This window comes from Eretmochelys imbricata, chromosome 9, assembly GCF_965152235.1.
Source record: "Eretmochelys imbricata isolate rEreImb1 chromosome 9, rEreImb1.hap1, whole genome shotgun sequence".
Lineage (NCBI taxonomy): Eukaryota > Metazoa > Chordata > Testudines > Cheloniidae > Eretmochelys > Eretmochelys imbricata.
In genome coordinates this window covers 37658854-37683902 of record NC_135580.1, presented here as the reverse complement: position 1 = coordinate 37683902, position 25049 = coordinate 37658854, and the positions used below count along the sequence as shown (strand labels likewise).

Below are 25049 nucleotides of genomic sequence, written 5' to 3'. Positions count from 1 at the left end.
TCCCTATGCAGTATTGAGCCCTAATAGGAAATATAATCTATTATTTAATATTTATATTATAGTAGCACACACAGGCCCAAACCAGGGCATCATTGTGCTAGATGTCATGCAAACACATATGAAGACACAGGGTAAACTTTCAAAAGTACCTAAGTGACTCTGGAGCAAAGGGACTTAGGTACTTAGACTCAGATCCTAAATGTTATCTGGATACCTAACTTCCATTAGTTTCAATGAGAGTTAGGCAGCTTCTGAGGATCTGGGCTTTAGAGGCTTAATTTCTATTGACTTCCAATGAGACTTGGGCTCCTAATTGCTCATTTTTGAACATGGCACTCAGGTACTTTTTAAAAGTCTCTACAGTCTCTGCCAGAAGAACTTACAATTGAATGTATTTGAAGGGTGTTAAAAAAAAAAACAACACAGAGGGACAGGATTTCTTTAAGTCTTCCTAGGTACAGAAGATGCCATTTAAGCTGATAATCAGTCATAGTTCCTGATAATGAATTATAACAGAATGAGGAATAGTCTCCTAAGGGAAATATTGGAGACTCTTTCACTGGAGACACTTTTAAAAGTAGACTGGAGAAATCACTCGGGTATATGCTGAAGGGAACAATTCTGCACTGGAGGAGAATGGACTAGATTACCTAATAGGCCTTTTCTATCTCTAATTTCTAATATTTATGTCTTGCCTTTTGTTATCATATTTTGTTTAAGCAGTTTGTAACTGATCAAGCCAATGTTATATTTCCTAGATTTTGACTGAGTATTCCTTAAAAGATGCAGTTATTCACTTGGGATCACACTAATGTAATTAGCCTTGACATTTCAACAGTCTTATCATAAACAGAAAGTTTTCTATGTGCTTTTAAGGCCGAAAGATCTCCCAACCAAATGGGCAAAACATTTGAAAAGTGAATTTTGCAAGAGACTAGTGGACATTTTGCACTAAATGCAATCTGGCCACTGCAAGCATGAGTGCCAAAGACATACAAAGATATATCAAAGTCAAAAGACTGATGTATTGTTAATGACATTTCTAATTTAAGCCAAAGAATTTGTTCCCTTTGCCTCATAGTGTTTTTCTTTATTTTACATTAGGGATTTTTTTTCTTAAAAATGTTTGTGTTAAGTTAATGCAGCGCCTTTTGCAGCACTGACAGTGACAGCTCTGGAGTCAGGAGTTCTCTAAGAGTCTAGTCCTGCATTCCTCCCTCAAGCAAACCGCCTCAAAGAAAACAAGGGCCTTATCCAAAGCCCATAGAAATCACTCTTTCCATTGTGTCAGTGGACTTTGGATGAGACCCTGAGAGCTTACTCTGAGCAAGGAGTTGAGAATCAGGCCCTGTGTATCCTTGGAACGGATACACCATAGATAGGTCAGCTTCCTCAAAATGCCCCACCAATCTGCCCCCATCCTGTTCCAGCTCCTCTGAACTTCAAAAGGCAATTCAGGTTCCATGCCCATTCAGACCATGGCCTTTCCGTTGATTCTGCCAAGAGATGTCCCCGTTATGGTGGTGGGTTTTGTGATACTGGCAGCTTTCCCACTGGACTGACAACATCAGAGACATTCCACAAAACAATTAAGCTGGGATTTCCACAGAGGTATTGTGTGCCCAACTTCCACTGAAATTCAAGACACCTAACTCCCTTAAGTTTCTTCGAAAATCCCAGATTTAGTCTTTTCATTTAATCACTTCTAAAATACTGTAGTTGAGTATTCTCAGAAAATATTTCTATTTACTTTTTTTTAACATATATTTAACATACATATATATAAAATTAAAATGCCCCAAATTCGAGCCCTTGGCAGCAGATAACTGGAAAACACGATCACAGAATTACTTCCTTTCTTCACCACCATACTAAAAGACTGAACCATTTTTGCCCAGTATAGATCTATAGTTAGATAATTTACCAAGATAAATTCCTGCCTCTCCCCAGAAAAAGTCTGTAATTATGTGAATATTTTCTACCAAACTGTACAAAGTATTTTCTTTATTTTCTTTTCTACATGATGTAAAATGGATGTGCCTCAGAACAGATTCTGTTCCTTATAGCAAAGCAGGATGAACAACAGAGATGTGCCCAAAGGCGGTCAGTGTCCCTGAATCTATACCTTACACTACCCATCTTCTATCCCACTGTGGTAGGCTGAGTAGTTTGGACTACTCACTCAATCTATTTTAGGGGAATGCAGCTTCAGTAAAGTCTTCACTCTTGACACAGCTCATCCTTTCACATCATTTTTCAGTGACTGCCTAGCACATGAGTTCAGTTTGTTACTTTAAAAAAAAGAGACACTTAAATCCACTGGCTTGGATTTTAAAATTTCTATTTTAAAAGCTCACTAAAACCTAATGAAAGCGAGGGCAAACTCTTTGTTACTCTCTCTTTCCTTCCTTCCTTCCCTCTCTGCATCCCATCCCTACAGAAAAGCACAAAAGAAAGAAAACATAACATGTAACTAAATAGCTATGAAAAGGATACCCAATTTTAAAAAAAAATTACTTAAGACTTCTAAGCTTAGAAAAGTTTTTACACTTGCAGCTGAGCTGATTATTCTGTTACATAGCATTGCTCCATAAATAAGGCAGTAGCAAGCTTACCATCGTAAATCAGATTATGAAATATGCCATCCCCACACAAACGTTTTTTTGGTTTTTTTAAAGAATCAATCTGAATTTTTCACACACATGATTTTTTTTTTTCCTGGAAAGTTTGAAACAAAACAAACAAGGGATTTGGGAGAGAAGAGACAAAAATAAAAACAGATGTTTTCACTTTGTGAATTTTTTTCTTATTTATTTTTTCTTTAGCATATCATAACTAAACTTGAGGGGTAAGTCTAGAAATTCCATATCTGGTGTAATCTGTTGCCTGTGATGCATTCCAGGGAAATTGTGAATGGAAATTATTTACTTGTTAAGAACCAGAATTTGCCATCATTATTCACGCTTAGTAATACTTTATGAGTAGTTCTATCACTTTCAACAGGATTAGTTGGACAGTAAGGTACTAATTAATATGAGTATAAGTGGCAGAATGTGGTGCTAAATCAGAGGCATACACACACACACAGCAGATGGCCTGCTTGGGGCCAACTGGGAGGGGCAGATGCACATGGGGGTCCAAGGGCAGTCTGTGGAGGAGAAAGCCACATGGAGGTAGAGGATAAATTAAGGAAAAGCAGGTTCTACCCCTGCAAGCTCTGCCAACAGTTTGTGAGACACTCCTCTTACAGAGCAACTCTTAAATACTTAAAAACAAAACAAAAACAAAAAAAAACTAAGGAAATTCCCAGGCTAAAAACTTGGTTGAGGTGGAAATAATGCTTCCCATATCAAATCAATTACTTAAGGAATAATATCATAAGAAGTGCTGTTCAGCTGTAACAACTCCACTATATTAGCAGCCACTGAATGAATGAAAGCTGAGAAATTCCCATCCTCAAAGAGCACACATCTGCATTACCTCACTGACTTCAAAATGGAGAGGTGACCTAACTGGATTTCCCTATTCTTGTTGATGGGCTGATTGTACATTACTGAGGCATGAATAGAAAGTCCACCCCCCACCCCACATGGTTACAGCTATCGGCACCAACTCCATGGGTGCTCCAGCCATGGAGCACCCACGGAAAAAAAATAGTGGGTGCTCAGCACCCATCAGCGGGCCCCACCGATCAGCTCCTCCCCCTCACAGAGCCTCCTGCCTGCTGTGATCAGCTGTTCAGCAGTGTGCAGAAGGCACTGGGGGGATGGGGTGGAGCAAGGGTGGGGCATGCTCGGGGGTGGGAGTGGAACAGGGTGGGAAGAGGCAGGGCAGGGTGGGGTGGGGGCAGGAAGAGGCAGGGCAGAGTGGGGCTGGGGGGTAGGGATGGGGTGGGGGGCGGGGCCTGGGCAGAGCCAGGGTCAAGTACCCCTGGGGAAATGTTGGCGCCTGTGGGTACAACAAACTTCTGCCATATAGAGTCACAGAAATGTAGAGCTGGATGGTCATCAAGTCCAGCCCACTTCGACAGGACCAAGTAAAGCTAGACCATCCCTGACACGTGTTTGTTCAACCTATTCTTAAAAACTTACAATGATGGGGATTCCACAACCTCTCTTAGAAGCCTATTCCAGAGCTTATAGAAAGAAAATTTCTCCTAATATCTAACTTAAATCTTCCTTGCTGCCCATTAAGCCCATTACTTCCTGTCCTACCTTCTGTGGACATGGAGAACATTTGATCACAATCCTCTTTATAACAGCCCTTAACATATTGGAAGACTTACCAGCTCATCCCTCAGCCTTCTTTTCTCAAGACTAATGCCCAGTTATTTCAGCTTTTCCTCATCAGTCAGATTTTCTAAACCTTTTATCAATATTGTTATTCTCTTCTGGACTCTCTCCATTTTACCCACATCTTTCTCAAAGCCAGAACTGGACAGAGTCCTCCAGCGGAGGCCTCACTATTGTCGACATACAACACCTCTGTTAATACACTCCAGAATGATATTAGCCTTTTTGCAACTTCATCACATTGACTCATATTCAATTTGCAATCACCTATAATCTCCAACTGCTTTTCAGCAATGTTACCACCTAGTCCCTTATTTCCCATTTTGTAGTTATTCATTTCATTTTTGCTTCTTTAGTACACACTTTGCACTTGTCTTTATTGAATTTCATCTTACTGAATTCAGGTGAGTTCTCCAATTTGTCAAGGTCTTTTTGAATTCTAATCCTGTCCTCCAACCTCTCCCATCTTGGTGTCATCCACACATTTTATTAGCATACTCTCCACTCCATTATCCGAGTCATTAATGAAAATATTGGATAGTAACAGATCCAGGACTGACCCTTGTGGGCTCCTACTAGATATGGCCTCCCAGTTTGACAGAAAACCACTGGTAACTACTCTTTGAGTACGGTCTTTCAACCAGTTGTTCACCCACCCTATAGTAATTTCATCTAGGCCACATTTCCCTAGTTTGCTAATGAAACTGTCATGTGGAACTGACAAAAGCCTTACTACAATTAAGGTATATCACATCTATTGCTTTCCCCCTAACCACTAGGCCAGCAACCCTGTCCAAAAAAGGGGGGGGTGGGGAAATTAGGCTGGTTTGTCATAACTTGTTCCTGACAAATCCATGCTGCTTATACCTAATAACTCTATTATGCTCTAGATGCTCACATATTGATTAATTGGTTTGAGTATCTTTCCAGGTACGAAGGTTAGTCTCATTGGTCTACTCTTCCTTGGGCCATCTTCAAGGCCATACACAATCACTTGGAAAGGACAGGATTCACATCCTTTCACCAAAATTTATCACATTAGGGATAATCCCGCACTCTGCAAATATATGGCTTTTCAAATGTAAAGTAAGTGTCATACTGCAAAAGTGTTCAAAAAGATACAAAGCTGTCATATCTTATGATGCTATAAACTTTGTAAAGGCTAGCAAAGAAATTAGACAGATAGATTACATTCCTAGGGCACAGGATTGCAGGGGATCATTTATGTACAACTCAAAAGCCATGTTCTTCAGAGTTCCTCAAGTATACAGACAATCTATAGCTTGGCTGGAGTGATTTAAGTTGTCTGCAACAGGCTGTGAATGTCTTAGAGCCTTATCAAGATATTGGGTTTGATTCATGGTTATGATCTGGCCTTTTTGCATGTCTCACTGTAGAGAGTGTACTAGTGGAGAAAGGAGGCATACAGGGGGCAGAGAAGTGGAACATCTCTCTATTACCCCAATCTTCCACTGGTGTAAAGTCCTTGAGGACCTAGCAATGGTGACAAAGTTAGAGCAACCCTTTGACCTCTCTGATATCCTGGCCAGGCCAGCACAGAATCAAGGAGAAAAAACTGGTCCCCTTCCTCTTCCCTGCACCAAGCAGAGATTGGATACTGAGCAAAAATCAAGCCCCACATTTAAAAGTCCTTAATCAAAGGGCTTGTCTACACTGGAGACATTTTCTAACCTGGAGGTGGTCTTCAAACTGATTCAGTAAAAATGGGTCAAGAACCTCAAACTGGATCTACACTACATTTCTAACCAGTTTTTAGATCAGTTTAGCAGACCAGTTTTTGAAACCTACCACTAAATGTCCCCAGTGTAGGTGTGCCCAAGTGTCTTACAAATAACGTGCCAGGATGAGTGCATAGGTTGGAAAGAGACCAAAGTTATGATTCTCTGGGTGACCATGCATCCTATTTTCTAATGCAGAGGGGAGGCTTTTAAAGACAGCCTTAACTTTGCATTTCCAAGCTTTCTAACATCTGTGATTTTGGATTCAGTTATTATGTTCTGTTAGGGCTAGATCGGGGAGGACAAACTATAGCCTGGGGGCCACATCTGACCCTCCAGTTCCCTCCAGGGAGCAGAGTTGGGGGCTTGCCCCGCTCTGCATGGCTCCCAGAAGCAGCAGCATGTCCCCCCTCCAGCTCCTACACATAGGGGAAGCCAGGGGACTCCGCAAGCTGCCCCCGCCACAATTGCTGCCCCTGGGCCATTTGTGGTCAATTAAGTAACTCTCCAAAACAGCGTAAGAGGCCTGTGCTCTAAGGTGTTGGTATTAGCAGACAACTTGTACTGGGATAAAACTCTTGGCACAAAATCCCTCCTTTTTCATGCTATTTGGTTAGAAACCAGATTGAAATTGAAGAACATTTTGGTACCCTTTTGTGTTCCTTTAACTATGGCTAGTAGTTTGTTTGCCTAGAAAATCCCAGACACGTCAGCCGGACTTGTTAACCCAGGGAAAGTGGGTGACTACCTCAGCATAACTAGAGCTGGCTGAAAATTTTCTGATGGTAGATTTTTCTGTAGGAAAATGCCATATCATGAAACCTGAAACTTTACCCAGGAATGTGTTGATTTTGCTGAAATAGTATTTTCAATAACGTCATTTTGATTTTTCATTTCAAAATTATTTTTTGTTTTGACCAGCGGTTCTCAAACTGGTGGTCAGGACCCCAAAGTGGGTCACAACACCTTTTTAATGGGATCACCAGAGCTGGTGTTAGACTTGCTGGGGTTCTGGGCTGAAGCCTAAGTCCGAGCCACACTGCCCAGTGCTGAAGCCCTCAAGCTTTGGCTCCCCCATAGGGCAGCAGGGCTGGGCTTGGGCTTTGGTCCCCCTGCCCGGGGTGGTGGAGCTTGGGCTTCGGTCCCCCTTCCCAGGGTCATGTAGTAATTTTGGTTGTCAGAAGGGGGTCATGGTGCAATGCAGTTTGAGAAACCCTGGTTCAGACATTTATTTTATATTATTAAGAGTATAATTTTAAAAAGTCAAAATCAAAATGAAACATTTCCCTTTTTTTAAATTTCATTTCCCAAGAAATTCTGGCTTTTCATTCCAATTCAGAACAAAATAAAATAAAATAAAATAAAATAAAATAAAAGGTTGAAATTCCATCCTGCAGAATGGAAATGACTGTTCCCAAACAGCTCCATAATCATAATCTTCTAAACACACAAAACCCCATCATTAGCATAGAATTAAAGTAACTCAAGAGCATCGCTTGACCAAAAAAAAAAAAATACAAATCAAAGACATCACCAGTGAAAGCAACATTAAATGTGTACAACTTCATCTCTCATGTCTCACTACACAAACAAACATCACACTCACAAGCTCCCTACCTGCACAACAATCCCACTTCCTCTCTATCCGAACACATGTCCATTTCCCCAATATCACACACATAAACAAACTTTACCACTGTACATATGTCTATGGGAATAAACCTTAAATCTAATTGAGAACAGAGTTCAGATTCTGACTGAGTGTGACATGAAGAACTGGATATGCCACATCTCCATCACACACTTCACCCTCCCTCTCCATCTCTGTGCCTCCCCCATATCATACCATTTATGTCTCAAGTTTCCACATTGGGAGTTGCAGATGAATGAGTAGAGGGAGAAGCTGCATCCGTTGCTGAGCTCTCTGTTATAATTTTCATGCAATTTTGGCTGCAAGTTTCTTCCACCCTTGTCCCCCGCCCTCAGCTGGTAATAGAGCCTAGAAGATTGTAAGGGGGAGGCAGTGATGGAGGGATTTTAGAGTCAAAAATGTCTAAGGGTATGTCTACACTGCAACTAGACACCCAGAGCTGGCCTGCGCCAGCTGACTCAGGCTCATGGGGCTCAAGCTAAGGGGCTGTTTAACTGTGATGTAGAAATTTGGGTTCAGGCTGGATTTGGAGCTCTGGGATCCTCCCCCTTGCAGGGTCCTAGAACCTGGGCTTCAGCCTAAGCCCAAATATCTACACCTCAAATAAACAGCCCCTTAACCTAAGCCCTGCTAGCCCAAATCCGCTGACATGGCTTTTAATTGCCATGTAGACATACCCTTAAGGAGCAGAATTAGCAGCTCCACTACGGAGGTGGCTTCTCAGTCTGCCAAACCTTTTGTGGTTCCCCAGAGTGCAGCCTCATTCCAACAGAGCAGATGTGTCAGAATGGAGCTCCCACAGTGAGGCCTTAAGAGGCTGGAGGGAGGATTGGTTCTGGCAGATATTTCATAGTGTATAAATACTCATAACTGACATACAACAGTGGCTTCCTGCACATAAAAACAGTAGCACATAAAAACAGTACTGCTGTTACAGTAGCAAGGGGGAAAAAATGACACAGTTATTGATAATGAGCATTTTATAGGCTCCTATCGTATTGTTCTCTTTAACCTCTGAGGATAGGACAAGAAGCAATGGGCTTAAATTCCAGCAAGGGCAGTTTAGGTTGGACATTAGGAAAAAATTCCTACCTGTCAGGGTAGTTAGGCACTGGAATAAATTGCTTAGGGAGGTTGTGGAATCTCCATCATTGTCTAACCTGCTCTTAAAAATCTCCAAGGGGTCATCCTGCCTCAGTGCAGGCGACTGGGCTAGATAGCCTCTCGAGGTCCCTTCCAGTCTTATGAGTCTATGATTGTTGCTCACCAAATATATATATATCAATGAAAGATGATTAAGCAAAACTACGAATGCCATGTCATTATAGCCATCCACCTCCTCATCCTTAAATCTCTTTGCAATTTTTCTTTCATGATTCTTCTTTTAGATCATGTCCTTCATACATGTGTTTTATGCAATACTGTGCACAATCTTCAGCTAGTGCTGAACCGCTTTGTCAGACTTCTAGTGTTCCAGGCAGATTGAGAAGACTAAACAAGTACCCACACACTGGCTATTTCAGATGAATCTCCTCTTTAATCCAGAAAAGGTTTAGTTCTGGTATTTTAATCATTGATTGACTGGGATCTTTCCTTCCATGCTGGGTTAAGTCAAAGATCCATATGTTAGATGTACTAGGGAATGTGTGAGGCTGTAGATCATAGCACTGGTGAGAATCTCAAGGGAACAGAGGAAGCCATAAGGAATGTAAGAAGTCACCGGGTTAAAGCCACATTAAGACAGCTGTTATGTTAATGAGAGTTCTGCTTTTCTTCTAACTGTGGGTCACTAATTTAGAAAAATATTAATAACTTTTTTATTGTTTTTCCACATTTGACGTTAATGTAGACTGGAACTCCACAACCTAGAAGCTATTCCTGCTCCTAATAGACCTAGTGTAGAAGATCATAGTTGTTATATTTGCGCACATCCCATCCCATTGTCACTGCCCAGTTTAGTCTAGTGCAGTACAATTCCATTTAAGATGCTGTCATCTGTTTTGTTGGCTTTTCACTCTCAGTAAAGGTGTTCAGTTAATAATGGAACTATGCCTCATTGAGTTTATCTTCTCAAAGAACTACAGTTCATCCATGCAGTAGATTTGCTGTGCCAATCATAACAGGACAGTTACAATAGCTGTGTGAACACTTCAGTAAGAAAGTAAAAAATGGGCAAAATTCAAAATGGCTGGATCTATGAGGAAGTATACACAGCAACAGAGCTGTGTTGCAATTGGCACTCTTATTTTGCAAGGGTTAGCGCAATATTTTTGGTTGTTTATTTCAATTTACAGGGATTTGAACCTCCCACACCAGGTTCAATTTCAAAAGAACTCAAAACAACAAAGCAAAATTCAGCCAAAGCAACCAAATTTCATTTGTTTTTCTTCCTGAAATATGTGCAGACACACATTTTGCTTGAGTTCAACACCCAAAGTTAAGCTTACCCAAGACCACTCAAGACTAGCTCAAAATGGGGCACAAATCCTTTGAAATGAATCACAATTGTTAGCAAATCTGATCCTAGTTTTCAGTTAGTAATGGAACTCCAAACCAGGCAACCATGGGATTTTGGGTTTGGTAGAAAGTAGTTCTCTTTGGCAACCATGAAGCAGAAAGTGTCTGATGCACTCTGAACCTAAACTCCTTGGGACAGTCCATTCCTGAATTGGCCAATGGGCGGGTTTGGAAACCCACTTTATCCCTATTTATATAATCCCACTATTTTCACCATCAGAATTTTAATTTGTTTACATCTACTCAGATCCATATTATTTTGAAAATGTGTATGTCCAAAGATTTCTTAATCGCAGTGACAATGGGGATGAAAGGAAACACCATAAACTTGAAATCTCGTCAACTTCAAAAGTTGAAGTGCAAGTAGTTTCAGGTAGTACACACCTGAATCACCCTGTCAACTTTCGTGGTTTACAGTCAAATTTTTCTGGGTTTTTTTTTGTTTGTTTTTTTTAATTCTATTCCATGTTGCTGTCCAATACAAACCAGGGGAAACTAGCTAATTAATTATAAATGGGGGAAACAGTGAAAAGGACTATTTAGAGAGTGTACTCAAATGTGCAAATTAAACAAACTGGGAAAACAGATAATTGTTTCCTCTAATCTCTTTCCATTACATTTATTGTAAGTGTACCATGATATTTAAACAACAAAAAATCTCTTCTTCAAAGTGATCCACGGTTATGAAAGTTGGAAAACCATTGTCCATTGGTAAGTGTAAAAAAAACAAAAAACCCCCAACGACTGAGCTTATAAATAGCCTGGCTTCTCATTTTTCCTTTTATCCCATATTATAGTTATGCAAGAACATAAACAAAATGATCTCTAAGCTTTCTAACAAACCTATGCAATGACGGAAAAGGAAACCGCTTTCTTTAGACAGCTTTTTAAACATGTACCTGAACCCGAGCCTCAGTAAGTTTGGCTCTTTGTGCAAGTTCTTCCCGAGTGTAAATATCAGGGTAGTGGGTCCTCTCAAAAGCTCTTTCCAGTTCTTCTAGTTGTTCTGCAGTAAAGGTTGTTCGACTACGACGCTGCTTTCTTTTTAAAGGTAAATCTGGTTCAGAATCTATGTCAGAGCCTTCATCAGATTGGGGTGCTGATGCTGGAAGAAAAATCAGGGAGCAATAAGGTTCTAGCTGACAAAACCAAAAGAAAAAGTAATCCATAATTTTTTTTCCACTGGGGAATAAATAGCTTTGAATATAAATCTTGATTCATTTCGTAAACTTGATTCTAGAATAGACACACTCTAATCTGAGAGCAGAGGTAAATGCTACTTTACAGGGTATTACTGGTACATTTGCTGAGATGAATGAATAATTCTCAACCGTTTGTTCAATGAATTTATCCTCTTTTCCTGGCCCTGGGATATCTGGGAGCAGATTATGATTTCCCTGAATGTATTTGTTATTCAAACATATTCAATTAATTTTTTACTCTATCAGATTATTGCCGGTATTTGAAATTTGATCTGTACTGCTTCATTTTCATTGGTCAGATAAGCCATATGGTCTTGATCCTTTCTCCTGATTGAGTAAACAAATAAGCACTTGCAGCTAATTTAAAATTCTGCCCCAATGAACACCCGTGAGTGTGACTTTGAAATTATTTTTTCATAGATGTGTCAGTAACACCTGATTGCTCAAATTATTATGGAAATCGAATACAAAAAGGACATGAGCATATCTGAAGCAAATTCATTTTTAAATGTGATTAAATATTTGCATAACATCTTCTGCATTATTTGTCCAGTTCTGCAAATCTGCATGGTACTTCCACATCCATACAAGTATAATTCAACAGGATTATATTTTCATAATCATTTGCCACTTATTTATGTATCTTGTGCCTTCCTGAGATTCTGCTAGGTAGGTTTGGACAAGTGTTAATGCTCATATAAGATCTTATCTGGTATTGTGTAGGGAGCTTATATAAGAATATGAGCACTGAACATATACTAAGAGTGGTAGTTTGTGTCTGACCTTATTCTCCACTCTAGTATCAATTATTACTCAGCTTGTTGATAAGGGCCAAGTTCTTCAAGGGAATTTTGCTCAGTTAAGGACGGCAGAAGTTGAACCATTGTTTTTATTAGAGGCATATGAGTTGCTAGCACAAAAAGCACAATTGCTTTTGGCAAAAATAAAAACACACATGAAAGGCCAGATTCATGTCTGGTATAACTATTGATTAAATTAACCTGCACCAGGGATGAATTAGGTCAAAGCAATAAAGGTGCTTTTCTGACACCAGAATGTGTGTCTAACCATAAAACTCTGTCCTAAACAAAATAAGGATCATCCCACTGGAATATTATATCCCTCAAACCCCCTTCCTCACCCTCTTCAGTCTCTTCCTGGGATTCCACCGTAGGAAACTACATTCATATTCCAGCTGGGACACCATAAGTTTCCCACACTGACAGAGACAGCCTGGGAGATGTGCTGAACGAGTGCATCCCATAGGTTCCCTAAATCTGCCCATGCTGGCTCTACTAGCCTTCTGGGCTGCACAGCCAATGCAAGATGCCCCTTTGGAACAAGGTATACTGACAGATTGCATGACAGTGCTCCCCTACCTCAGCTGACTTTCCCCTACAAATGGGGAAGAGCCTGGATTACACTGTGACATTTACAAGCATTTTAGGTCATCAGCACAGGGAAAGATTAAAGAAAGTAATGAGAGGATTACAGAGAAATCGGGATTTAAATTCTTATCAGATTCTTATACTGATCAAAATACCCCAAATGTATTTCAAGAACTTGTCCTTGTAATTTCTGTGCAGTAGATTAATCACATCTAGAAAAGAATATAGTTTAGTGGCTAACATAATGGCTCTGTTGTTCTGTTTCTCATTGTTTTGTTTCTAGAAATAAGCCTGACCCAAAATGCTTCTTTAAACACTCCCAAACTTCGGTTGGATTCAGATCAGATCCAAACTTTGCAACTGTACTTTATTTTTATTATGGGCTAAACAACAAAGCCCCCAGATCCAACCTTCCCCAAACTATGAGGAAGCTCAGATCTAGAAGTGATTTTGCAGCTCAAGCCCACCTTTCCTAGTTTCCTAGTCTCTATGGGGAGAAGATAGTAACATGGATGCAGGGAGAGCTCAGACATACGATTCTGTGCAGTTGCTCTGTATCCCCATATCTATAAGGCCTATGAAGTGTATACTGTGCAGACTCAAAATGTCTACACATAGAACAGAGAGACAATTTGGGTGAGGTAATATCTTTTATTGGACCATCTTCTGTTGGTGAGAGAGACCAGCTTTCAAGCCACAGAAGTTGGTCCAATAAAAAAATATTACCTCACCCACCTTGTCTCTCAAATATCCTGGGACCAACATGGTTACAACCACACTGCATAGACATACAGTAGGTTTTCTTCCTTGTTCTGATAGGGATGGGGGAGGGGTTTATATAGACTCTACTTCTATCTTATTCTGACTTCATTTCAAAAGCCTCTTCCAGAACCCTGGCAACACCCTCTCTCCTCCTCCATCAGGTAACTGTAATAGAAAAGGGTGGGGTGAGGGGTAATATAAGGGCAGTAGCCCATGTGAGTGGAGACTATCCCAGCAGGCAAAAATTCCCTCATCCATTAAACTCTGCAAGGGAACCCATCCAGCAAATGGAAGGGGACTCCCCACTGATATTACAATTCATCATTTTATTGAAATACTAGCACCACTTCTACCTTAAATAGAATGAAATAGATTATTGGTACAGACCTTGATATAAAATAATCTCCTGAACATGACTCATTCAAGCATAACTAAAAACACAAAGCCAGAACAGAAATCTCATTTTAACTCTAGCTAAAGAGACTGACTTGTTCAGTTCCAACTATTTTACATATTCAATTTCACTCAAGCTGTTTGAACCAATAAGTACACTTAATCTATTTACCCAGTCTTGCGTGTAGAAAAGACAAGGTCCTTTTACAGGCAACTCAGCTGAAGAGTTTATGAATTTCTGGACACACAGAGGAATAGCTATTGCTAGTACAGAGACTCTCAACAACACACTAACCAGTCAGATTTCTAAATGACTTCATAGATTGCTAGGATACAGCAATTAGATTAACTTTAATCTGATCTGTAAACTATTTCAGTCATCCAAACACAATAAATGTTTTCTGCAGGCATTCTTGGCCAAAATTCCCATTTTAGTTCATAATTGTAATGCACTGAGAAGTACATACAACTCCCAGTCTCTCACCTCAATGAGAGCCGTGTCTGAGCAAGACTTGAAGGATTTGGGCCCTAAAATTAAAGTACCCACCCAATTTTTCAAATAAAATCCTTGAGAACAGACAGCATGATCTGCTGATTTCAAACAGTTTAATTCTGTTTCAATGTGGTTCAAAACCCTCTTCATTATCAAGTAAAAATTCTACTGTATCATTAAATAAATAATACTACTTGTTCTTTGAATTTGTTTTAGTGCCCAATATATTTGACCAAATCATTTCAGGTCTTTTACCTTCTTCAAAGCTTGCAGAGTTACAAACAGCAACATTAAACCATCCAGGAAGCTTAAAAACAGAAACACAACCTTCTCTAGTTATCTTCCCCACAGTGGCTCCAGACATAATCATTCTCTGTTGCTATAACAACTCAACTGGAATAGCTATGTGGCTAATTAGCTAGACTAGGAGAAGTTGGTGCTTCTGTTAGAAGAGCACAACAGAAGTATTAATGGTTCTCTGTACCTGCTTCTGGTAAAACCTGAAACAGGACTCAGGAACCCCTGTGAGGTCCACTTTTGAGACACTTTCTCTGCCAAACGCTCCCTTTGATTGGGAGGGATTTATAAGTTTATGAAGAACAATGGTGTCTGGCCTTAAAACCTATGAAGGCCAAGAAGGAATCCATGGGGAAAGGAAGCTCCAAACCCTATCGATATCAGGGCCTCTTTCAGTACTTTCCTCCCAGCATCCCTCAGGAGCTAGGCTGATGCTGGCTGCCCTATCTATAGGCATGTCTTCAAAGCTACAGTGGGGTATAGAGTACACACAGAGCATGCCCAGCTAGTGTAGTCAGTGAGGAATGGCTTAGAAGCAGGAGCGACGGAAGCTCTCTAAAAGTGTGGGGGGGGGCCGCCAACACCCAAACTGGGGCCCCATACCACCCCTTCTCCCCAAGCCCCCACTCTCATGCCACCCATTCCCCGAGGACCCACCCCTGCACCGCCTCTACCCCCAAGAACCCGCCTCCCACTCGCTCCTCTCTGCCCCCTCCCATCTATTGTTTGTCTTACAGCCAGTAAGAAGTGATGGGGCCATGGTCCCCTGTCCCACCCTGTTCTGGCACTCATGCTTAGGAGAGGAAAGTAGAGTGCCCTACATACCTGAAACCTACAGTATATTACCTACACAGCTTTCTACATACCCAAGCAGTGCCTCCCACATCCACACTGCTATAGTTAGCAGTATAGTGTCCCACTGCCACCCCCCTGCCGGAGCCTTTTTCCACCAGAGTGAAAGGTTCCAGCAGTAGGGAAAAGCTAAGGCCTGGGGAGGTAGACAAAGTTTCTGGCAGCTCCTGGCTGCTGGAGCCTTTCCCCGTTGCCTCCCCACTGAGGTAGCCTTTCCTCACTACTTGCCCACTGCCAGACACCTGTAGCTACACACCACAGAGACATGTATGGACACAGCTGAGGCATGTAGCTACATGTATAGTGCCTGTACTCTACATGCTGCCCTAAATGTAGACAAGGCCTAAGGTGTTTAGATGCCCCCTGCCCCATCACAGTAGTATCTTAATGTTTCACAGTCTTTAATGTATTTATCTTTACAACACCCCAGGAGAGAGTGAACTTCTATTATCCCGTTTTACAGATGGGGAAGTGAGCCACAAACACACTAAGGGTAAAATTTTGAAAAGTGCGTAAGAGACTTAGGCTCCTAAGTGACATAAGTGCTTCTGAAAATTTTGTCCTAAGTGACTTTCCCAAGGTCACATAGGAACTATGTGGCAGAGCAGAGAGTTGAACCCAGTCTCAAGTCACAGAGACATGCCCTAACTATTTAGCCATCCTTCCTCTCTGTGTGGGAGGGTTCCATTCACCACAACCTCTACATAACTATCAGACTTACTCAGGCTATGCAAGGGAAATATGCATTTCATATGAGGAAAGTTAAAGCTGAAATGCATAGCGAATGTGAAAATTGAATTAATCTCAGTATCCTCACCTGAATACCTTCATTAACTGGGCAGGGGGGGTATTAGGTAAATTGTAAAAAGGCAGTTTAAATTATTTTATAAACAGTGAACTATTTCTGATGTTTCCCTGTTTGCTGAAGATGCTGGCATCTTGTGTCCATGACAGGATGATGTATTTAGCACAGAAATATATGCTTAATTCTATTTCCATTCCACATTCAAATGTTGTCATTTACAGTAAAGAAAAGGCATGAAGGTAAAACAGGACTGCTAATCTGAACATTTTTCTCAGCAAAGTAGCTAAGAATCTAGGTTAATATATCTAATACAACTCACAAATCCTGAGATGGAATCACAAAATGAAGGAGAAAATTTAACCTCAGATTAAATAGCTTTCCTATTCAGACAAGTTCATCAGTACCATTCTACTCCAAACCTGACTATTGTTACTGAAAAATATCGAGTTCATTTGTCTCATCTGATCTGCATTATTAGAATCAGGCAAATGTAATCTCAAATGACAGCAGGCTGTCTGTACAACAGAGTGCATCATATTTTTCTTTATTGAAGTCTGTTCAGAGGTGAATGGGCTTTTGACTGAAAAAACAACTCTTAATAAACTTTTAACCAGGTAAAGGGCCTACCAGGATATTGACCAAGCCCAGAAATAGACACATGCACCTAAGAAATTAAAACCATTTTGTGATGTACATTCTGACTAAGCTACCCCTGTTTATGGTACCTGTGAGCAGTCTCATATATTTCTATGATATTACTGGCTTAGAAAGGTATTGAGTGTATAATGATGTGAGTGTGAGAGCGATTTATATATAAACAAGGGAAGTAGGGCAGAGAGAGTCAGAAAATAGGAGCTAACCTTTATAATTAGCTCAGAGAGGTTAGTACTCAAACCCCATTTTGCAATAGCTGGAGGACGGAGGAGAGTTGTCAGTTTCCAAAAAGATCATGTACAGGACAACAATCACCCCACAGGATTACAAATTCCTCCCTTAAGAAGCAAATCAAAGTGGGAGGAGAAACCGTAAGTGCCACCAGTGGACTAGCCATGAAGTTTAATTAAAGAAGGAATTACAGAATTAGAGAGCAATTCTTTGTCCGTTAACCCCTTGTGACCTGTTTGGTGGCCTCAGGAAATACTTCATCCTAGTTAACACTATTATGCACAAAACCTTTGCTCAATTTCATAGGGATTTGGTCACATGGAATTCTGTAATTATTGGTTTCCCAAAGTACATCACAAATAGACATGCCCATACGAAAACAGAACAAAATAATTCATAAGTGCTCATTCTGTGCATTGTTTTTTTTCCTCAGCACGACATTTCGTTTGAATAATTAAATAACAAAAACATGACAACCATTTAAAAACCATATATTCATTTATTACAGATGCAACACAGTGCACTTTAGAAATGACTGAAAGGAGGGATATCCTTCTGCAGAGCTTTGAAGGCAGAAATTTATTGGCAAACATTCAACTGTTATAAAATTAACCACCACAAAAATCATACTGACTTTCTTACACACTAATAATCCTTGGTCTGTGCTAGAAGCACTGATTATAACTGTGGATTTTGTTAAAATAAGACAAGACAAAGATCTGTCTTAAACATCCCATTGGGCTGAGATTGAGCTTTACATTGCCATTTGCCACCTCTTGTTATTTATTTTATGTAATATTAATTTAACAGGACTCCCTTCCCCCTTCTCTATTACTTAAGTCTTTGAACAGGGCAACTCAATGTCTGATGCACCTATCTGGCTAATTGCAGAATGTTCTATACTTGTATACTTTAGCATTCAACACAGAGGACACAATGGGGCAGCTAACTGTTTTCTGATCTGAAGTAGCCTTTTACACTGAAAAAGATGTGAATGACCTCTATCATGTTTACTCGGGTGCAAGCCAGGAGAAGTGCAGCAAGGCTGATACCCCCACACAAACCCAGAGTAAATGACAAATGACACTTTTCCTTTGTGATCTTTGGGATTTTTGTTGACTTATTTGGAGGCTTTTGTTGGATCCTAAGAAATGGCCTGTGGCTGAAGCCTATTCTACCAATTTCCACGCTCCATCTGTGGTATCCATCAACAGGGCCTTTGCCCGCATTCAGGGCTCTGACACCTGCCTGGCAGGATGCAGGAGACACAAAGAAAGCTGAAGTGGATGAGAAGGGGGAGGTTGTTTTTTTGGGGACGGTAGGGGCGGGTGGTGAGGTTAAACTGGATGCACAGTAGGGGTTAATCCAAACCAATCCAATCCAGAGACCTCGGCACCTGGAGACTCCCTGTCAACATTTATTTTCGATGGGAGAGGTAACTGAGTTCAAATGTAAATTTAAAAATATTACATATGTACTAAAAAAGAAAAGAGAGAAAGAAAGAGAGAATCTGTCATAGGGTTTGAGCCATAAGACGCTCCCTAAGCACTCTCCAAATAAATCTCCAGGGTTCATTTGCTATAAAAACTCCTAGCAGTGGTAGGTGGCGAGGCAATACATGCCTTTTTAGATCATTGTTTGTGTTAGGCTAAGCTTTCAGCAGCTGGCATTTTAACAGTAATAGATCAGAAAAAGTCAGGAGTCCTTTACGCCACAGAAAAGAAAGTCTTCAGAAAAGCTAACTGGCATCTTAATTTCCTTCTAACATTTTTTTTCCCCTCAGTGTTTCCATTTGAGGAAATATCTGTATTTGCATATGAAATATAAATAAGACTCGAGAGTCAACTGACTACTCTGCTCCCAGCTCAGCAGCTCTCCGAGTTGTGTTTCCCCCCGCTACAGAAATGTAATGCCAGGCCTCTCCTCTCCCCCCAGTTCCTCCTTCTGAAACCTCAGTTTCACAGCAAGGGGTCATTAAAAAGAAAATAAGCCCCTGCCAGGTCTGTGCTAATCAAAATAGTACAAATAAACTCTGACACTCAACAACTCCCCAAGTGCCCACAACCCTGGATGGAGAGTACAGATTAGTTATGAATATGGCAGGCAGCAGGGGACGAGTTCAGAAGGTCTAAAGTCACTACGCAGCCACCTGTGAGTTGTTTAAGACTCACAACAGTACTATTGTATGTTTATTTAAGATAAGGGTTATGGAACGTGTTCCACAGCTCAGCAACTGACCCGACATTTCTGAATTGCACTGCTTCTGTTATAACACTCTTGGAAATGCGTGGTTTTGGCCGGTTTACCAGGTCTCAGTGTTGTCATTTAATCCGTGCCATTGTTTTCTTTCTGTGCTGAAACTTTATGATTTTTTCCCCCTTCTTTATCATTTGTGTTTTTAAGTGGGCACTTCCTTCTGTTAGGTCGCATTGTGAAATATAAATCCACCCAAGTGTGAACGACTGGGCTTCTTTAATCTAACAAAAAATGAAACTTGCATCAAAAAAATAAAACAAGATATTTCCCAGTGAAGTCACGATAAAAATGCATTCATGCTACTAGATTTTCTTACTACAGTGTGAAGGGTGATACTTCAGAATCAGAAACCATTTTGCAAACAATGATAATTTTTAAGTTAGAAAAGCCATTAAATGGTTTGGAATAGTTTGAAACATGAAAAAAATCAGCAAGATCCCTTTTAACCCTTTTTATAGGGCACTTAGGCCACTAAATTTTTTTTTTTTTTTAAAAAGAACTACCGTCTGTTCTAGACATGAATATGTCTCATCTACAAGGATTAAGTCACACTCCAACTACCCCTTTGAAAACTGCTGCAATTCGCAAAGGGCATACTTAGAAAAACATTTAAAATGGCTCTTTAAAACTCCACAGGCACCTCAACAAAAGTCTTCAGTGAGAGAAAGCGAGAAGAGGCAAGAAAACTTATTACTATTTAAGTAAACTGATTAATAAAATAATTAATCAGTTAACAGAAACCAAAAGAATATACCTATCTACTAAGAATTCTAAGCTATGGGTTGAAAATGTCAGTGGGATGGAAAGACCAGCCAATGTAGCTCAAAGTTCTTTTCTTGACAATAGATAAGTTTTTATTTTCTTTGGACAGAATCACACGATCAATGAGCTCCGTAGACCAAGGTGAAAAGGAAAACAGTAGCTGCAGTAAAGGGAAAGGGCCAACAGTGACTTTTATTTACAATTGCCAAGAGACAGGCTATTATTGACCATATGTGCCACAATCACCCTCCTTATCATGGGTTGGCCATCATGTCCATTGGGAGCTGTTAATGAACTGGGTAATTGAGCTGCTGACATGTGTTACCAAAACAAAACAATAGGAAGAAGAGACAAATGAACATTTTATTTGCCAATCAGAGTAGGTTCCGCTTTTCAGAGAGCTGGGGCTAAGTAAGTGGCTGAATACATAAAACAGTGCATTGAAGGCAAGCAGATGCATGCACAATAATGGTTAACTGACAGCTTATAGCCCATCTGTGCTTAACATTTTGTTAAAGAAATTACTTGACTTGCTAAAGAGACAAATCATACAGCTGCCCCAAGTGCTGCATTATAAGAGATAAATCATTAGCTAAACTGTTTCATGCTTAAAATGACAATGCATATTAACAGTTATGCCAGGACATTTTGTCAGCACAGCTTGATGCAGTTATAACTTACAAAAAATGTGACATCTCATAGCTATTCAACAGAAGAGAATGACAACACTGTGAAAACAATTTCAATAAGCAAACAATAGACAATTCATAGTCTCTTCCTTTTAAAAATAATTTCTATAATATTTTTTTAAATGATGAAATAATATGCAAAGGCAAACAAGGCCACTGTCTAAGTGTTCTGCACCATTAAACTGCTTGCATGTACTTCATTCAAAACCACAGAGCATCAAAAGGGAACACATTCCACTTTAAATATAATCAAAGACAGCATTGCCAGTGCTGAGAATCAAATGGCTAATTCTCCACTGTGCACTGAAAGGATGAATAATTTTAAAAGGGAAAGGAAGGGGATACAACAAATGCAATAACTGAACAACTTCTCCTCCCATTCCAAAAACTAGACTTGCTTTGTTGGAACAAGTAACATGAAACCATCGGATGAAACATGATTTAGGGCTTGATCCTGCTCTCACTTTACTGGTGTAAATCAGTATTGTGCATTATTATTATTAATTATTATTATTTATACTGCAGTAGCACCAGGAGGCTGCAGTCAGGATTGGGGTCTCATTGTACAGCTGAGTGCTTGCTGTACATGATCCCTGCCTTTAAAAGCTTATAATCTAAAACTTCGATTGTGCAAATATTCACCCCAGGAGTAACTTCATATTTGTGAATAGTCCCATTGAACTCAACGGAACTACTCATATGCAAAAAGTTACTCACGTGCAAGAGTGTTTGCAAGTTCAAATCCCAAGAAACTAGTGCAAGTGGCAACAGAAACAGGCTCTTAACACCGGGTCGGGTCCTACTCTCCTTATCCAGACAAACAGTTCCATTGGACCCGATTCTCCTCTTGGGTCTCATCTATTTGAGAAAGTTGCAATAGTTTAACCACAAGTGTGAATTTAAACTGATTTCATTGAACTGGCACAAACCCCCTGTGTGGACATTCTTATTATGGTTTAAGTGTGATTCTCCCCCACAGACACACACCCTCAACTTGACTGAGAACAGGTTTAAGCTAAACTGGAATAAGCCATTTTTAAACCAAAATGTGGTTTTCTCTGGTTTAAACAACTAATTTAAGTTAGATTGGTGCAACTTTCCCATATAGACAAGGCCTCTTGATAGTTTTATGCCATTGTAATCAGGGCCAGATTAACTCTCCTGTGGGCCTGAGGTTACTAGATTTTGTGGGGTCCCTATATAGAAGTCTTTTTCCTAATTTAAAACAAAACGATCAATTATGGCATCGAGGCTATTAATGCTATACTAAACTGGCCTTTTAATTAACATAGAGCCATGCTGTGATTACATTTCAGTCTTAAAACATGTAGAATATAGTTAAATTAATTCAAAATAGCCTACTTCTTACCTTAGAACAGCTGTTATATTAGTTTCTTTCTGGGAGGGAGTTTGGGTGCAGGGGGGTGCTCCAGCCTGGGGTTCAGGAGAGAGTGAGGGCTCTGGGAGGCAGTTTGGATGTAGGAGGAGATTCTGACCTGGGGCAGGGGGTTGGGGGTGCAGGAAGGGGTGCGAGGTGCAGGCTCTGGCCGGGAGGCGCTTACCACAGGCAGCTCCCAGCCAGCAGCACAGCAGGGCTCAGGCAGGCTGCCTGCTTGCCATAGGCCCAAAACGCTCCTGGAAGCAGCCGGTTGTCGGCATAGCTCTGAGTGCCCCTGGCGAGAGGGGAACAGTGTGTCTCCATGCACTGCCCGTGCGCATCACCCCTGCAGCTCCCCAATGGGAGCTGCGGGGACAGTGCTGGGGCGGAGCTGTCTCACTGAAAATAGCAGTGAAGGCATGGTGGGGTGGGCTTCAGCGCAGCCTAGCAACACAAATCCATACCCAAGGTTGCAAGCAGGTTTGTACAGACTGCGTGCTGACTGTTATACCTGCCATTAGGCTAAATGCACTGAATAAACTGTTTGCTGTGAAAAATTTGCACAAATGTATTTATTACCCTCAAAACTAGGGGAGGTTGACAATTTCCTGTCAAAATGTTTTCTTGACAGAAAATTTGATTTTTGACAAAATTAAAAATTTTACAGAAAGACAGGTTTCCTCACAAATTGGATTTTTTTCAATCAGGAAACTGAAAACCAACAATTTCTGGCCAAAATTAAAAAAAAGTTTAGATTTTTGGCATTTTTCAGCCAAAACACAAAACCAAACCAAAACCAAACTGGTTTTCAGTTGCTGAAAAGTTCTCAGGTTTCAGCTTTATTTATTTTATTTTTTTAAATTAAAAGTTAATGTTTTTCACTGAAAATTTTGCCAAAAATGAAAACATTCTTGTTTTCATCAAAATTTTTAAAACCCAGTTTTCCAACCAGCTCTACTCAAAACCTAAATTTAATCCCATTGAAGTCAAGCAAGATGGGGGATGTTAACACTTCCTTAAAATCTATCAGCTTCTACCAAAGTGCCTCGTCCTGGAAGATGCTGAGCCCTCCACTCCCTCTATGCCAGGGACAATTTCCACCTTTGTGTTAGTACAGTACCTAGCACAATGGAGCCTTGATCCTGGCTACAGCCTCCATGGAAGGCAAGGGTGCTTGTCAGCTCTCAGGCGGCTCTCACCACCTTGCAGCATTTTAGGCCAAAGTTGTTTCCTCAGGAAACAGCATGTGGGAAGCAGGATTCCTTAGGGTACAGGTTTTCCTTGGATACATGACGTGGTTCCATTTATTATGGTCCCATTTGCACTGTTATGGTAATTAACATGGGTCTGTTTCTCCATCAGACATTTCCAAATTCTGTTCTTCATGCTGTTAAGTTTGTGTATTCACTAGTTCCTGAAGTCCTTTAATTGCTCTCCTCTTCCCAATAGCTGTCATCTGAGTGTTTGAGGTGCGACTCCTATACAAACCCAGGGCTGATTAAGCTTGTTCTGGGCAGACAAGTCTCATAAAAGCTATTAGAATTCAAATACATCATCTAATCTTACAAATGTCAGTATTACATGCACTAAGTGGGAGGAGAGGGCAGCTAAAGCAAGACCAATTCTAATATTTTATTACTAATGCAACACGAAAAATCTGAAGAACAGATTATGTAACAAGACTGCCTCAGCCACACTTAGCCAAAAAGCTACAGGGAATTTTTGGCTATAGTCTTTTAATAATAAACAGTCTAGTAAAGAGAGAAAGTTTGCGACATTTTATATATATATATATTAGAGAGATTTAAAACAAACAGAAGCATTTATACAACTTAGTACATGTTAACAAGAAACACGTTGAGCTTCTTTTTTTTAAAGGAATACATTTCAAAGTACACAGTTCTCTGTAGTTCAATGCACACAAAAAAACAGAACTGTATTCAGAAGGGCAATTTAAAAATCTACTGAACGGATTTGGGATGCCCAATTGCATACCTATATGATAGCAGCACCATGTCAACCTACTCTAAAAAATGCATGAAGTCAGTGCACACTGAGCAGTCTCTCCTTTGATCATTCACATACATGCCCCTGCTATGTTTGCCCTTCTTTGCATTTTGTAAACAGATGCTGACAGCTGTTCTTGTCCTTTGTTCAAACAATGACCATTGTAACCAACAAGAAAATTAATAGCAGATGAACACAATTAATTAGGCTGAAACTAAAATATTTTATTTACGAACACTCTCCCCATCCAAATCTACTTTTAATTCCTTGGAGATATCAATGATAGTTTTTGTTATCACTACTCTGAATTATTAGCTCCTCCAGAAGAGCTGAAGTAGTAACACTTTGGTTGTATGGTCTACGGTAAGGTAAATAAATACACCAACTCTTTCCCTATATTTCCATCAAAATAAATATACGCGCACACACACACACACCACAAAGAGTATACTTCAAGTATAAATCTTACCAGTCTCATATGTTTATATATATGATTAAAACATATAAGACTGATGAGATTTATACTAGCATATTTTACAGACTTTTGGGATTTACTGGTACGATGAAACAGAATATGTACATCTCTTGTCTCTTGCAAATTGTTATTTACCTTGTATAAGTACTTGTTTATAGATCAGACACAGATGAGGAGCCAAGTTTACATTTACATTAAGTCCCTTT

The 25049-nt window shown here is 40.2% G+C and overlaps 1 protein-coding gene across 4 annotated transcripts in view; it reads right to left on the bottom strand.

Annotated features, from left to right (window-relative positions):
• PAX3 (paired box 3) overlaps positions 1-25049 on the bottom strand; it is a 113645-nt gene that overhangs the window by 22509 nt on the left and 66087 nt on the right. For 2 of the 4 annotated variants that reach the window (XM_077826130.1, XM_077826133.1), the window contains one exon: positions 11099-11298. In XM_077826130.1, the coding sequence (XP_077682256.1) occupies positions 11099-11298 (200 nt within the window). Of the gene's footprint in view, positions 1-11098; positions 11305-25049 lie in introns of all 4 variants that reach the window. The other 2 variants (XM_077826131.1, XM_077826132.1) reach the window with 1 other exon arrangement.